The 13,372-nt window shown below is 41.6% G+C and overlaps 1 protein-coding gene across 3 annotated transcripts in view; it reads right to left on the bottom strand.

Annotated features, from left to right (window-relative positions):
* LOC138743649 (slit homolog 3 protein-like) overlaps positions 1-13,372 on the bottom strand; it is a 726,007-nt gene that overhangs the window by 199,295 nt on the left and 513,340 nt on the right. For all 3 annotated transcript variants that reach the window (XM_069899177.1, XM_069899179.1, XM_069899178.1), the window contains one exon: positions 2,586-2,749. In XM_069899177.1, the coding sequence (XP_069755278.1) occupies positions 2,586-2,749 (164 nt within the window). The remainder of the gene's footprint in view (positions 1-2,585; positions 2,750-13,372) is intronic.

Raw genomic sequence — 13,372 nt, forward strand, 5'->3', positions numbered from 1 at the left:
CATTTCATACACCTACCACTCTCTGTCTAAAAAAGTTACCCCTCAGGTTCCAGTTACACCTCTACCCCCTCACCCTAAACCGATGTCCTCTGGCTGCTGATTCTCCTACCCTGGACAAAATGAGTTCACCTGATCTACTCCTCCCATTGATGTTTATGTTCCAAAGCCACTATAGAGGAAAACCTGGCAAGCCTAGGATTGGGGCTGTTTCCAGATGGGAATTAAGAGAGGTGGAGTTTGGAGAGGACCACAAGTGCATTTGATCAGAAATAGGATCCTTGAGGAGTGAGACATGCCTTGTGATTAAAATCTAGGTTATCCTGTTACCTCTACACCACCCCATCCAGTGTGAAGACAGGGATGGGGACAGCTAGGTTGGATGTTGGGGTGGTGCTGCAAGGTAGCATGGTGAAAGATCGGAGCTTGTGTCATGAGATCACGATTGAGAATTCATGGGAGGGATCGGGGATTGGAGATGTGGGGTCGACAGAAGTGGATCAGCAACATGATGGGGGTCCAGTTGGCCTGTGGTCCTAATGTTATCCCAAAGGAGCCATACATCGAAGAGTGAAGTTATCCCAAAAGTGTGACTGATGTTAACACTGCAACAGGATCAGAAGGGGGTAGTTCTATTTCCCAAATGTTGTGAGTCCACCCACAAAGGGATGCAATTGCCTTTGAAAGAAAATTATCTACAAGCACATCATACTGAGAACAGCAGCACACTTTCGAATGCCTCAGCCTACAGACTCTTATTGAAATTAAGAGCTTTAAATTGACTTTTACAATTTGTTAGACCAGCCTGCACAAACATCAACAGGAGGTAACCTCAAAGACTCCTCAAAAGGCCATTATCAGTACATTATGACTCTGCATTTATTTTCCAAGATTTATAGTCCAGAGATAATTGTCAACAAGGGGAAGCTTGTAAAAGCATAATGGACCCATTCTCACTTTATACAAAATAACTATGGGAAATGTCCAAATTTTGCTGTTTACCTACTGGCTCTTCACTGTGAACCTTTCATTTGCAATCATTCCTGAGAATTGTTGTGCTTTTACATCATTGGAATGACCAACTGAATTCTTTGCTCATGCAAATCATGACCAGGCTACCATTTATTGGGCATCCCTAAGTGGCTTTGAGAAGGCATTGGGGGGGGGGGGGTCCTCTAATTGTTAGGGGATTCAGGATTTTGATGCAGCAGTGTCTCAGAGAAAATATTCATGCCCGAATTGGCAGAGAGGTTGACCAGGCGAGGAAGATTTATAGCTGTCACTAATATGGGATATCAACTAAGGTGCAGGGCAGATAATCCACCAACTTATTTTACTCAAGGATTGGTAGAACCAGCAGAGGAAAGAATAATGCAAAACTGATATAAGCTCAATTTCCAAATGTGCGATGGAGACCCAGTCTTATAACCATATAAAAATTATGGTACGGAAACAGGCCATCTCGGCCCTTCTAGTTTGCACCGATTTAAGTGAACTCCACTAGTCCCACCTACCTGCTCCCTACCCATAACCCTCCAATCCCCTCATATCTATGTACTCATCCAACCTCCTCTTAAATGACAACATTGACCCTGCTGCAACTACCTCTTCTGGAAGTTCATTCCACTCAGCCACCACTCTGAGTGAAGAAGCTTCCTCTTATGTTACTTCTAAAGTTTTGCCCCCTAACCCTTAACTTATGACCCTTCATTCCAATTTCCCTTACCCTCAAGTGGAAGAGCTTATTCACATCTACTCTATCTAGTCCCCTCATAATTTTATATACCTCTATCAAATCCCCCCTCAACCTTCTATACTCCAATGAATGAAGACCCAATCAACTCAATCTTTCTCCATATTCTATATACTGCAATCCAGGCAACATTTTAATAAATCTTTTCTGTACCCTCTCTATCTTATGAGAGACCATTTCAATCACCTAATTTATTCCCACTGGAATCATGGCCGTCAGCTATCCCTTCAAACCTGGATTTGAATCTCTGACTGGACTGACAAATGCAAGAATCCTCTCATTTCAATTTCACTCCATTCAGTTCCCAAGATGACACATGATCATCACCCTACTCCTACTTTGGCTCCAGGAAGGCTGAGACATGGTCATAAGGAGGCACTTGCCCTCCGAGAGGAGAGCCAGAGCAAGGCGAGACACAACAACGTATCTCATACTGAGTCATTAACCCAACTCATTTTTCTCCCTCTACAGATACCACGTGACCCGTTATGCATTTCCAGCTGTTTCCACTTTCATTTGTGTTTTATTCGAACTGTCTTTGTTCTTTTGGACAAAATGATAAAATTCTTCAAATCCCAACGCAAGGCCCCTGTACTTGACAAAGCGCGGAGTCTAACAATCAAAAACTGAATCCTTTCCACCGAAACAGAAGATCCGAAACAAATCTTACAGTTCTGGGAATGTTGTTTGAAATAGTGATAAATTATTTTTGGAAAAATAAATAATTAAAGATTCAAGTCCAAGTTATCTCATTATGCATGACTCACTGTGCGAAGGAATGGTGCTCACTGTTTAAAATACCAAGCTTCTTAATCCCCATAGTAGGATTTCTTACCACTGCAGACAAATTCCTTCTTTGAAACATCAGCGACGTAAAGGCCTCTCAGATGAGAAGGGCCCACACACTGGGCATATTGACCGATGGGACGTCTTTGGCGTAACCAGTCAGAGAGCCAGGCTAAGTGACAGTTGCAGTTCAGACTGTTGGAGTGAAGCCGTCTGCGGAAAGGTGAGGGGAAAAGGTAAGGAAAAGTTAACGAGGCACAGATCTCTGTGAGTACACGTACAGAAAAAAACCCAGCCAGTTGAGCAGTGCACATTTTAACCCTTTTGATATCTGAAGAATATTTTAAATTGATGAGCTACGTACTCACTTTTAATTGCAACTCCTAAAAAAAAACCCATCAAATTTTGCCCTTCATGCTGCACAGTACAGAAAAGCCCCCCACACCTCCCCCCCTCAATTCTTACTACTGAATAGACAGCTGGAAATATGTTCCTTTTGCATCCGATCGGAAAAATAACTGACACAAAAATCCTCAGATACACACATTTTGCTTTTCACTGATACTTGTGTTCAGAGTGTTGAATGCTACATTCAAAATATTTAAACCTCTCTGCTTCACAGTCAGACGTCTTTCACTAGGTTCAGTCGGGAGGAAGGTTGGGGATGGAGGGAGGGGGTTGGTTGGGGAGGAGGGAGAGGGGGGAGATGATAATGACTGGAGTCAAGTGGCTGTTGTCATGCCAACCTACAAACAGACGCATTTCCTTTGTAAAAACTGCTATTTGTCATTTACCTCTGCAATCCCTCTCACCCATATAAATGCCATTCTCTTTTCTTTCCACTTATTTACGTTGCAGGCACAATTTATGTGCATTTATACAAAATATCTTCCAGATTTTTTTCCATTACCTTCCCATAAAAGCTAAAATTGCAATGAGTTTATTACCTGGGGGACGAGTATCGAAGGAAATAATTTTCTTTTTAAATAAGCAATTCAAAAAGCTCGCTGATTCTGATGGAAACAGGGCAATCTCAACTTCAGCGCATTCCCAATGACTGTGCTCCATTGTATTTCTGGAAAATGTTCCAACAGCTGGCTCATCCCGTTCATCTCGACAGTCAGCCTGCTACTTACACTGCTCGCTGGATTGCCTGCTTTATGTTCTTTAAAGAGCATGTATCTTTCAGAACTCCCCCATAATCTAATAAAGGAACAACAATTTCCTTTCTCATCTTTACTGTTGTAGTAGATTGATTAAAAGTGTGTTCCTATTTTGTACACACCCCCTCCCCCTCAACACCATCATCGTTTGCTGAAGGTGCTTAGTATGGAGTCTCAGCAGGCTATATGACCAGTCAGCTCAATATTGTTCTTTGCTGACATTTGCACGTGATCACCTCCCAACAGCCCTCTCAGTTTAATTGTGCAAGTGCAGTACACAAATCTGCTGGAGAAACTCAGCAGGTCACACAGCATCCACTGGAAGTAAAAGGTAATCAATGTTATTCAGATTATTCCTGATGAAGGGCTCAGGCCTGAAAGGTTGGTCATTCTTTACTTCAGTGGTTTACCTTTTTTCTTTTCCACTCACATCCTACTTTAAGTAATCCCTGTGCCATCGGTGCTCTGTGATTAGTAAAGGATTGCTTAAGGTGGTTTTTTGGATGGAAAGAAAAAGTTTGAAAACCACTGTTTTAATCGTCCTACATTGACTCGTTATGTGCACGGTTTCATAACTCTAAAGGAAATGGGCCAATGACAATTCTTCTCAAGCAAAATATTTCAGTAACAATTGGATCCACTCACATACCACCTCAAGCAATCCCATACTAATCACAGAGCACCGATGGCAAAGGGGTAACTTAATGTGGGATGTGAACTACTGCTTTACTTCCTGTTGATATTGCGTGACCTGCCGAGTTTCTCCAGCACCTGTGTAGTGCCCTTGACCCCAGCATCTGCAGGTTTTCTTGGTTATCTTAATTGTGAGGGTCCTGCTTTGTCTTTTTAATCCTCCCACATCAAAGCATCGAGGTCCATTGCAGGACTGCAGAAACCCAATCACAAATCAGGACCAAGTTAGCTTGATTACCGTGTTAATGCAAAGATTGTAATGACAAGAATAAGGAAGAAATTGAGGTCAGGTTTTAAGGAAGGAATGCGATCCAAAATATTACCTCTTCTCCCAGCCCTACTCCAACTGATGCAACATGACCCACTGAACTACTTCAGCAGATAGTTGTTTGTACCTGATTTTAACATCAGCTCTCTCAGCTATCTGAAATCTAGTTTCCCCTTTTGACAAAATCTTATGGTTTCCCCCATTTCACTTCAGTACCCAATTTTGTCCCAATATATGTCTCCATTAGCAACACATAATGCAACAAAGGAAATATTTAATCTGCCACATTTACCCTTTTGATCACACCCTGTGAGAGATATTCCCTTTGGCCTTCCCACCCCTCCCTCCTACTGAAAATGAATTGGTTTTTCTCTCTTTCCCAGTTCTCCAGAATGGACCCAGTGCTGAAACATCACTGGATTCTCTCTCTCCACACATGGTATTGGACCTGCGGAGCGCTTTCTGCATGTTTTGTTTTTATTTCACATTTTGTTTGATAATACTTGTGTGGGTTAGCTTGGGATGTTTTTTTCTGGGTTAAATCATGTTGTACTTGCATGCTGTTGTTGGGATTGTCCATAGTTGGCATTGAAATTGAACTCAGCAGGTAAGAATTTTTATGCATCCATTGGTTGTACCTCTGTACATGGTAATAAACTCTCATACAAATTAATGACTGGTAATTTATCACCTCGCAACACAAACTCCACCTGCTCATGTGGCAAGAGCTGGAACGTCCGAGACAAAAGATGTAGAAGTGGTGATCTTTGGCATCACATTTACATGGCTATAAATGTAAATGTAAATAGAAGATTGTTTTAAGGGATTAGTGCTAGCTCTTTATTCCCTGGAGCATAGGCGATTGAAGGGTGACATTATGGAGCTTTATAAAATAAATGCTCACAGTTTTCTTTTCCACAGGGTTGACAATTCTTGAACCAAGAGGACAGAGGTTTAAGGTTAGAGGGGAGAGATTTAAGAGAGCCCTGAGGGACAAAATTTTCACTCAAAGATTAGTCAATATTTGCCAGAGGAAGCTATAGAAATGAGGAAAATTTTGACATTCAAAAGACATTTAGATGGAAGGGTTTGGAAGAATATGGCTCACATGCAACCAAGTGTGACTAGCCCGGAATGCCAGCTTGGTCAGCACAGATGTGTCGGCTCTGGAATGAATTGCCAGGGGTGATGGTGAAGGTTGGTACAACAGGGACATTTTAAAAAAAACTCAGACAGGCACATGGATACAAAAAAAATAGAGGATTGTGGATTTGAAGTAGGGAAGGTTTAAACCAGAAGTTCTCAACCTTTTTCTTTCCACATCGGGCACACAAAACTCAAAACGGTCAACCAGTTTACCTATCTCGGCTGCACCATTTCATCAGATGCAAGGATCGACAATGAGATAGACAACAGACTCGCCAAGGCAAATAGCGCCTTTGGAAGACTACACAAAAGAGTCTGGAAAAACAACCAACTGAAAAACCTCACAAAGATAAGCGTATACAGAGCCGTTGTCATACCCACACTCCTGTTCAACTCCGAATCATGGGTCCTCTACCGGCATCACCTACGGCTCCTAGAACGCTTCCACCAGCGTTGTCTCCGCTCCATCCTCAACATCCATTGGAGCGCTTTCATCCCTAACGTCGAAGTACTCGAGATGGCAGAGGTCGACAGCATCGAGTCCACGCTGCTGAAGATCCAGCTGCGCTGGATGGGTCACGTCTCCAGAATGGAGGACCATCGCCTTCCGAAGATCGTGTTATATGGCAAGCTCTCCACTGGCCACCGTGACAGAAGTGCACCAAAGAAAAGGTACAAGGACTGCCTAAAGAAATCTCTTGGTGCCTGCCACATTGACCACCGCCAGTGGGCTGATATCGCCTCAAACCGTGCATCTTGGCGCCTCACAGTTTGGCGGGCAGCAACCTCCTTTGAAGAAGACCGCAGAGCCCACCTCACTGACAAAAGGCAAAGGAGGAAAAACCCAACACCCAACCCCAACCAACCAATTTTCCCCTGCAGCCGCTGCAACCGTGTCTGCCTGTCCCGCATCGGACTTGTCAGCCACAAACGAGCCTGCAGCTGACGTGGACTTTTACCCCCTCCTTAAATCTTCGTCCGCGAAGCCAAGCCAAAGAGACATACCACTTTAAGTATTCTCTATGCCATAGGTGCTCTGTGATTAGTAAAGGATTGCTTAAGGTGGTATGTGAGTGAGAAGTGAAGGTTGAGAATCACTGCTGTAGACCTAGTTGTACTGAAATATTTTGCTTGAGAAAAATTGTCATTGGCCCATTTCTTTTGGAGTCATGAAACTGTGCACATTATGACTCAATTGATTATGATTAAAACAGTGGTTTTCAACCTTTTTCTTTCCATCCACATCCCACCTTAAGCAATCCCTTACTATTCACAGAGCACCGATGGCATAGGGATTACTTAAAGTGGGATGTGAGTGGAAAGAAAAAGGTTGAGAACCACTGGTTTAGACTGTTGAATAGGTTAAAATAGGTCAATGCAACATTGAGGGCCAAGTGGACTGTAATGTTTTGTGTTAGGTTCTAAAAGGGCCTGTTCCAGGCTGTGTGGCTCTGTCTCTCCCCTCCCTGTCCTTATACTGTGTCTCATCCCTCTACCTTCTAAGTTTTGTTAAAGTCTAGCGCAAAGTTTCTTAATGTTAGATAAATAACTATCTCTAAAATTTAAAAGTAGTTCATAAAACGCTGAAACCAGTCTCTTCTGATTAGATATAAAATTATATATTTCCTAGATAAGTCTTGGAGAAGCCTCAACATTATGGAGTTTAAGAAGATCCTAATCTGTAAATAGTGAAAGAAATGTTGATTAGGTCATTTAAATTTGGCTGAAAATTGCTCAAAAGAGGAAAGGTTTTGATCTGTATATGTCTAAGAAATATTGAACACCTAACCTAAACCATTGAGTGTATCCAATCTCTTGAACTGAGGGAAAAAAATAAATTATGTAAAATTGGGCTAATTAATAAAAATCTATGATAATTAAAGTTCTTTTTAAATTGGAACAAAATACACAAAGTATGTCTAACTTCCAAATTATCAGTTAGTTTGGAGAGCGAAAAAGGCAAATGTGCTCCCAGCATCGAGATAAAAGAATGTCTTTTAATGGATTTAATATCTAAATCAATCTATTCTGAGGCACCTGAATATTCATTATGATGCCCAGTAATAAAATCTCAGGTTAGATAATGCCAAACCCCCATTTCTCTTAGTATTTTGAAGGAAATTTTTTAAAGAAAGTTTGGGAACACAACTTTCAATAACTGTTTCTTGAAGATAAATGGGAGTCTATTTTGAAAAATGCACATTCATCTTCGCTCTGTGCTAGACATTCCTTACTACAATTTAAAATAGTCCATAGGGCCCACTATTTCAAAGTTCAATTAGTTAAATTTTACCCCAATATATCCTCTAAATGTAATCAGTGGACAACTCAGGAAGGTACTTTATATCATATATTCTGGCTATGTCCCTCCCTCTGAAAAAAGAAAAAAGAGGTATTTACTACACTATCTTTAGTTCTTAATGTCAATCTCTCTCCAATCCCTTTTATGACTGGACCAATGGACTTAATCTTGACTCTGTTTCAATCCCATGTGGTCACTTTTGCTTCCCTGATCGCTAGAAGGCTCATTCTGCCATGGTGGGAAGACGTTGTCCCTCTCACGCAGACACAATTGTCATCGGATTTGATGGCATCTCTCTCTCTAGAGAAAATTAGGTAGGTGTTCAACTAATAAAATAAGTAAAAATTTATCTCTTTGGGTGTTTTTTTTTCAATTATTTTCAGAATTATTTTTGCTCTTTATTAAAAATATTTTTTTTTCTTTTCCTTCATTTTTTGAACTACTAATATCGAAATTAGTAGTTGATGCCTGGTTTTGATTATAATCACTCAGATAATAGGTTGGGGTTAGAAATTACAATAGTTATATTTTTCTCTTTTCCTTTTCTATCAACCACATGCATCATAAGTATCTGTTTTACTATCTGTAATTTTAATCAATTTTTACCTGAACTTTATATCTATGTATTTGGTATTATTATTGTCTCAAAAGCCAATAAAAAGATTGAAAAAGAGTCTAGGACCAAAATGTTGACCATGCATATATGTTGCTTTATCCATTGAGGCCTTCCAACAGTTTGTTCATTAAATTAATATTTGGCAATGAAGTCTTGCAATACTCACTTCAGCCAATTGTCATCAGCAGAAATTTTAATCACAATTTTAAGTGGAACCTTAGGTTTCCCTATGCTGTTCAACACTTGGATGACCAGTATTTCTTGCCATATACTAGTTGGAGCAAAATCCAAACAACCTGCCCATTTGTTTATGATACCCCCATGAAGGGAAATTAGGCCAAAAACAGCTAGAAATTTAATTGCAAATGGTTCTATTCAGGTACGCAGTTTAAAAGTATTTTTTTTACAAAGTTATACTAAACAACTTTCTTAGAACAGAGCATTACCGCACAAGCCCTTTGGAAAATTGTGGTTGGAAAGGTGCTTTTGACATCATGGTCACCCAGGGTGGCATTATTTCCCCTTCATTTAAAGCATTCCAAGGGAACTTGGAATATCAGGAGAATCAGCAATTGGCCATTCCCAGGTCAATACAATCTTCCATCTTCAATGTCAGATGAAGATTCTTATTAATTAGTTCAACAATTTCCCTTCATCTTTGGTTCCCTCTTGAACAGGGCTTTACCATACCTTTACCTTTCCCACCAAACTGCTCCCGAATCAATAATTCTGAGCCAAATGTTCCACCTATTCTTCCAACTTTATAATTCCATGTGTTCGAAGGTTCTATCCCCAGAAATGGTCCCTCACCAATGACCCATGACGGCCACCCCATGATCCTACCATCTAAATCATACAGTCTTCTGAATATCAATAACCCCTCATCCACAACAACCACTCACTAAAACTTGCTGCTCCCCCCACATCACTCCCGACCATTCATTTAATTTGATTCCACCACACACCAGACCCTCATTGAAAATTATTAGTCTCAAGAACTATCACCTTCACTGTTCTCTAAGCTCCTGGTTGGGGCTGTAGAAATCTCAGGCACTTATTTCTCTGTGGTGCAGGCAGGGATGACACTGATCAGCTGATCAGAGAACAATTGTGAGAAGGTAGTGCCAATTCATTAATAGATCTGTGCATCACTTCATGCAACCAAGAGTGCAGACAAGTAACATGTGTTCCAACAAAATCAGTCAATACACATAACTTAGAATTTATGTTAAATTTTTGATAGCTTCATCTTCAGTGAATGTAAAATAAATAATATATAAAAATAAGAGAGGATTGTATTGTCTCCTAGCATTTTAAATTAAAATCAACAATTTGCGAGATTTACCTTGCAGTATTCTTAACTTTCCCAATTCTCAGACAGAGTCCAAGCCTTACCTTTAAGTTGTACAGAAGCCTACGGAATTATTCTCTGAAGTATTTTGATCTTTGAACTCTCAGGATGCCCTATCAAGATATTTGAGCATTTGCAAAATCAGTTGGGCTTCTGTGATTAGGGATTATTCCTGCAACTGCTGAATTCCAGTAAAGGCACAAGTTATATCGATTAGGGCTGGATCTGGTGAATCCTGAAGGCCTTCACTTAAACATTTGCTTACTCCTAGATGCAGGTTTTCAGACGGGCCCATGGATAGGAAAGGTTTCGAGCCAAATTCTGCACGTTTTCCAACTGCTATTGGGTTCATGAACCTCCCCGTTCTACCCTTACCACATTACCTCAGGATCATGGAAGATCTGCACTATCAAAGCAGCCCAATTTTTTGGAACTCCGAACGCAGGCAACACAGTTGGCGTAAAGGTTAGCACGATGCCATTACGACGCCAGCAATCGGGACCAGGGTTTGAATCCCCCGCTGTCTGTCAGGAGGTGATACGTTCTCCACGGGTGAGTTTTCTCAGGGGCTCCGGTTTCCTCCCACTGTTCAAAATGTATCAGGGGTGTAGGTTAATTGGGTGGCATGGATTTGTTAGCTGAAATGCATGTCTAAATTTAAAACAAGATCTATCCATCGTTTTATATTTATTATTTTTAATTTAATTTATGCCTGTTGATTTTAATTGTGGACTGAGGCAGACCTTGAGAAGGTGATGGCGAGTCTTTTGTTGGGACTGTTGCTGCTCTTAAAATAGAGCAGAACAGAAGGACAACTCACTCCCCTCTGGCAAAACTGTCTCCTTCCAAATCTAGTGCATCACTCCTTCCCTTTTGCCCCATTTTATTTCCCTGTCAGGAGGTGATACATTCTCCGCGGGTCTGCATGAGTTTTCGCCAGGGGCTCTGGTGTCCTCCCACTGTTCAAAACATACCGGGGGTGTAGGTTAATTGGGTGGCATGGACTTGTCAGCCGAAATGCATGTCTAAATTTAAAACAAGATCTATCCATCTTTATATATTTATTATTTTTGATGCACTGTTAATTTAATTTATGGCTGCCAGGTAGTAATCTAACTCCTATTTGAAGGCTACCACTGGAACTGGAACACCACCCTGTCTGACAGCACATTCACAGTCAAAAAAAAAACTCTGAACCCTGCTAAATTAAACCAGTTTGGATTTGATAGGGGAAAGTAACAGGTGTCTTAAACTGCTTGAACATAAACTAAATGAGCTGTTAAAAATCAATAGCATCTAATAAAATAATGTCCTCATATGAGGAAATCATTGTGTACTTTTCAATCTAGTCAGCATTGTACAGTTCTTAAACCTACAATTGTAAATATGCTTTCAGGTGTATTATTATTTTTCTTGCAGTGTGGCTGATAAAACATTTCCACTTCCTGTGGATTATGTAAAGCCCCACCAAAACTCTGCATTATATTTCACAATACAATCATTACTTTTCACAAATGGATAAAGTAAAAGTCTTCCTGCATTGTCAACCGCCAGTAACAATTGGCAATATGAGATAACTAAAATATTGAGACATAGCCTAATGTTTGCAAAAAAAGTCAAAAGGAGCGAAACATCTGGTGGCTGAGTACTCTGGAACCAAGTGGTCGGCCCTGCCAAATTTAATCTCATTTGAGTTACCTTCACCCCATTTTATGTAAATGTGGTTGTACACCACCAGCCTACTGCAAAAGGGGACAACCTCTGTACCTGCAGGAGTGTAAGGGGACAGGACAGCACCTGGCCGGCTGCCAATCAGTTGGCCTGAAGGGATCAAGCCCCACCTGGTCGGGTGTCAATCACCCTCTGGGATATAAGCCTGCGCTGGCCTCCCGAGGCCACTGAGTTGCTGCAGCCACAGCCATCCTGGCTCTGTGGAAGTCTTTGTGGATTAAATTGTGGTGCACTCTTAGACAGAATCAGACACATACAAGGTAAAGACTGAACAACAGGATTATATCCACAAAGACTTCCACAGAGCCAGGCTGGCTGTGGCTGCAGCAACTCAGTGGCCTCGGGAGGCCAGTGCAGGCTTATATCCCAGAGGGTGATTGACATTTCAAATGGTGGCAAGAAACTGGAGCCCCCGGGGGAAAACCCACGCAGACATGGGGAGAATGTGCAAACTCCTCACAGACAGCATGGGATTTGAACCCTGGACCCGATTGCTGGTGCTATAAAGATGTTGCGCTAACTGCTATGCCAACTGTTAGAGCAAGGTTTAAAGTATACATAATAGAGATATTTCTGGAGGGACAGAAATTTTATAATTCTCAGTCCACAGCCTTTAAACCTTACATTTCCCATTGCCCAAAATTTGGTAAACTAAAAAGTTCAATGATCCAAACATTTTTTTCGGTGATGACATGCTCATGTGGGGCACTGTTGCGCTGTTAGCACTAGTGTGGTAACAGCAGAGCTTAGAACCAGCCAGGAAGGCAGATGATGAATGGATGGATGGAACCTCAGAGAAGTAGGCTGGAATCTCGAGCCATCAACGTGCGACTGGAGGAAATTTATGGGTCAGGCAGCACATAGGGAGATGGTCCTCTCCTTCCATTTCTTCTTTGCCCTCCTCTGTACTTGGTTCTCTGCTGTCCTGGCATCATCAAGAGCAGCCTCACAGGCGGCGGGGGACACCTCGGGTTCCCAGGCAAGAGCGGCAACGGCAGTGGGGAGATAGTGCTGGGGATCGCCGATGGCTGATCTTCCGCTTTCTTCCGTTAACCAATACAAGTATTCTGCTGATGCCACTGGGCTGCCATTATTCAAAAAATCCAATTAAAGAAAAAATGTCCGGTCCCAAGCTTTTCAAATAACTGGAAAAGTAGTGAAGTTCCGTGGCTTCAGGATGCACAGCTCCAAGATTTCTTTAGCATTGGAATTCCTAGGTTCCGGAAAACTCTGCCCACATCCATTAAATCCAACCATCTGGTGAAATCTAATCCAAACTGGCTCATTTAAACATTATAATTACTGACCTGACTCTCTAGAACAGGACACTCATTCAATAATCAACTCATTTCAGTTCAATGGGCTTGTGGCAAAATGGAACAGGGATCCCATCTTTAGGAAGACAGTGTCTCACTTATCCCCCCCCCCCCCCAGGTCCCACTCCCCTATACTTACCCTCACAAGAATTATGCCTCAGAGCTCCATTGACCTCGGTTCAATCCCAATCTCCAGTCACGTCTGTGAGGAGCTTTCACGCTGATTCTGCTACCACATGGGTTTGCCATG

Source organism: Narcine bancroftii, chromosome 9 (assembly GCF_036971445.1).
Source record: "Narcine bancroftii isolate sNarBan1 chromosome 9, sNarBan1.hap1, whole genome shotgun sequence".
NCBI lineage: Eukaryota > Metazoa > Chordata > Chondrichthyes > Torpediniformes > Narcinidae > Narcine > Narcine bancroftii.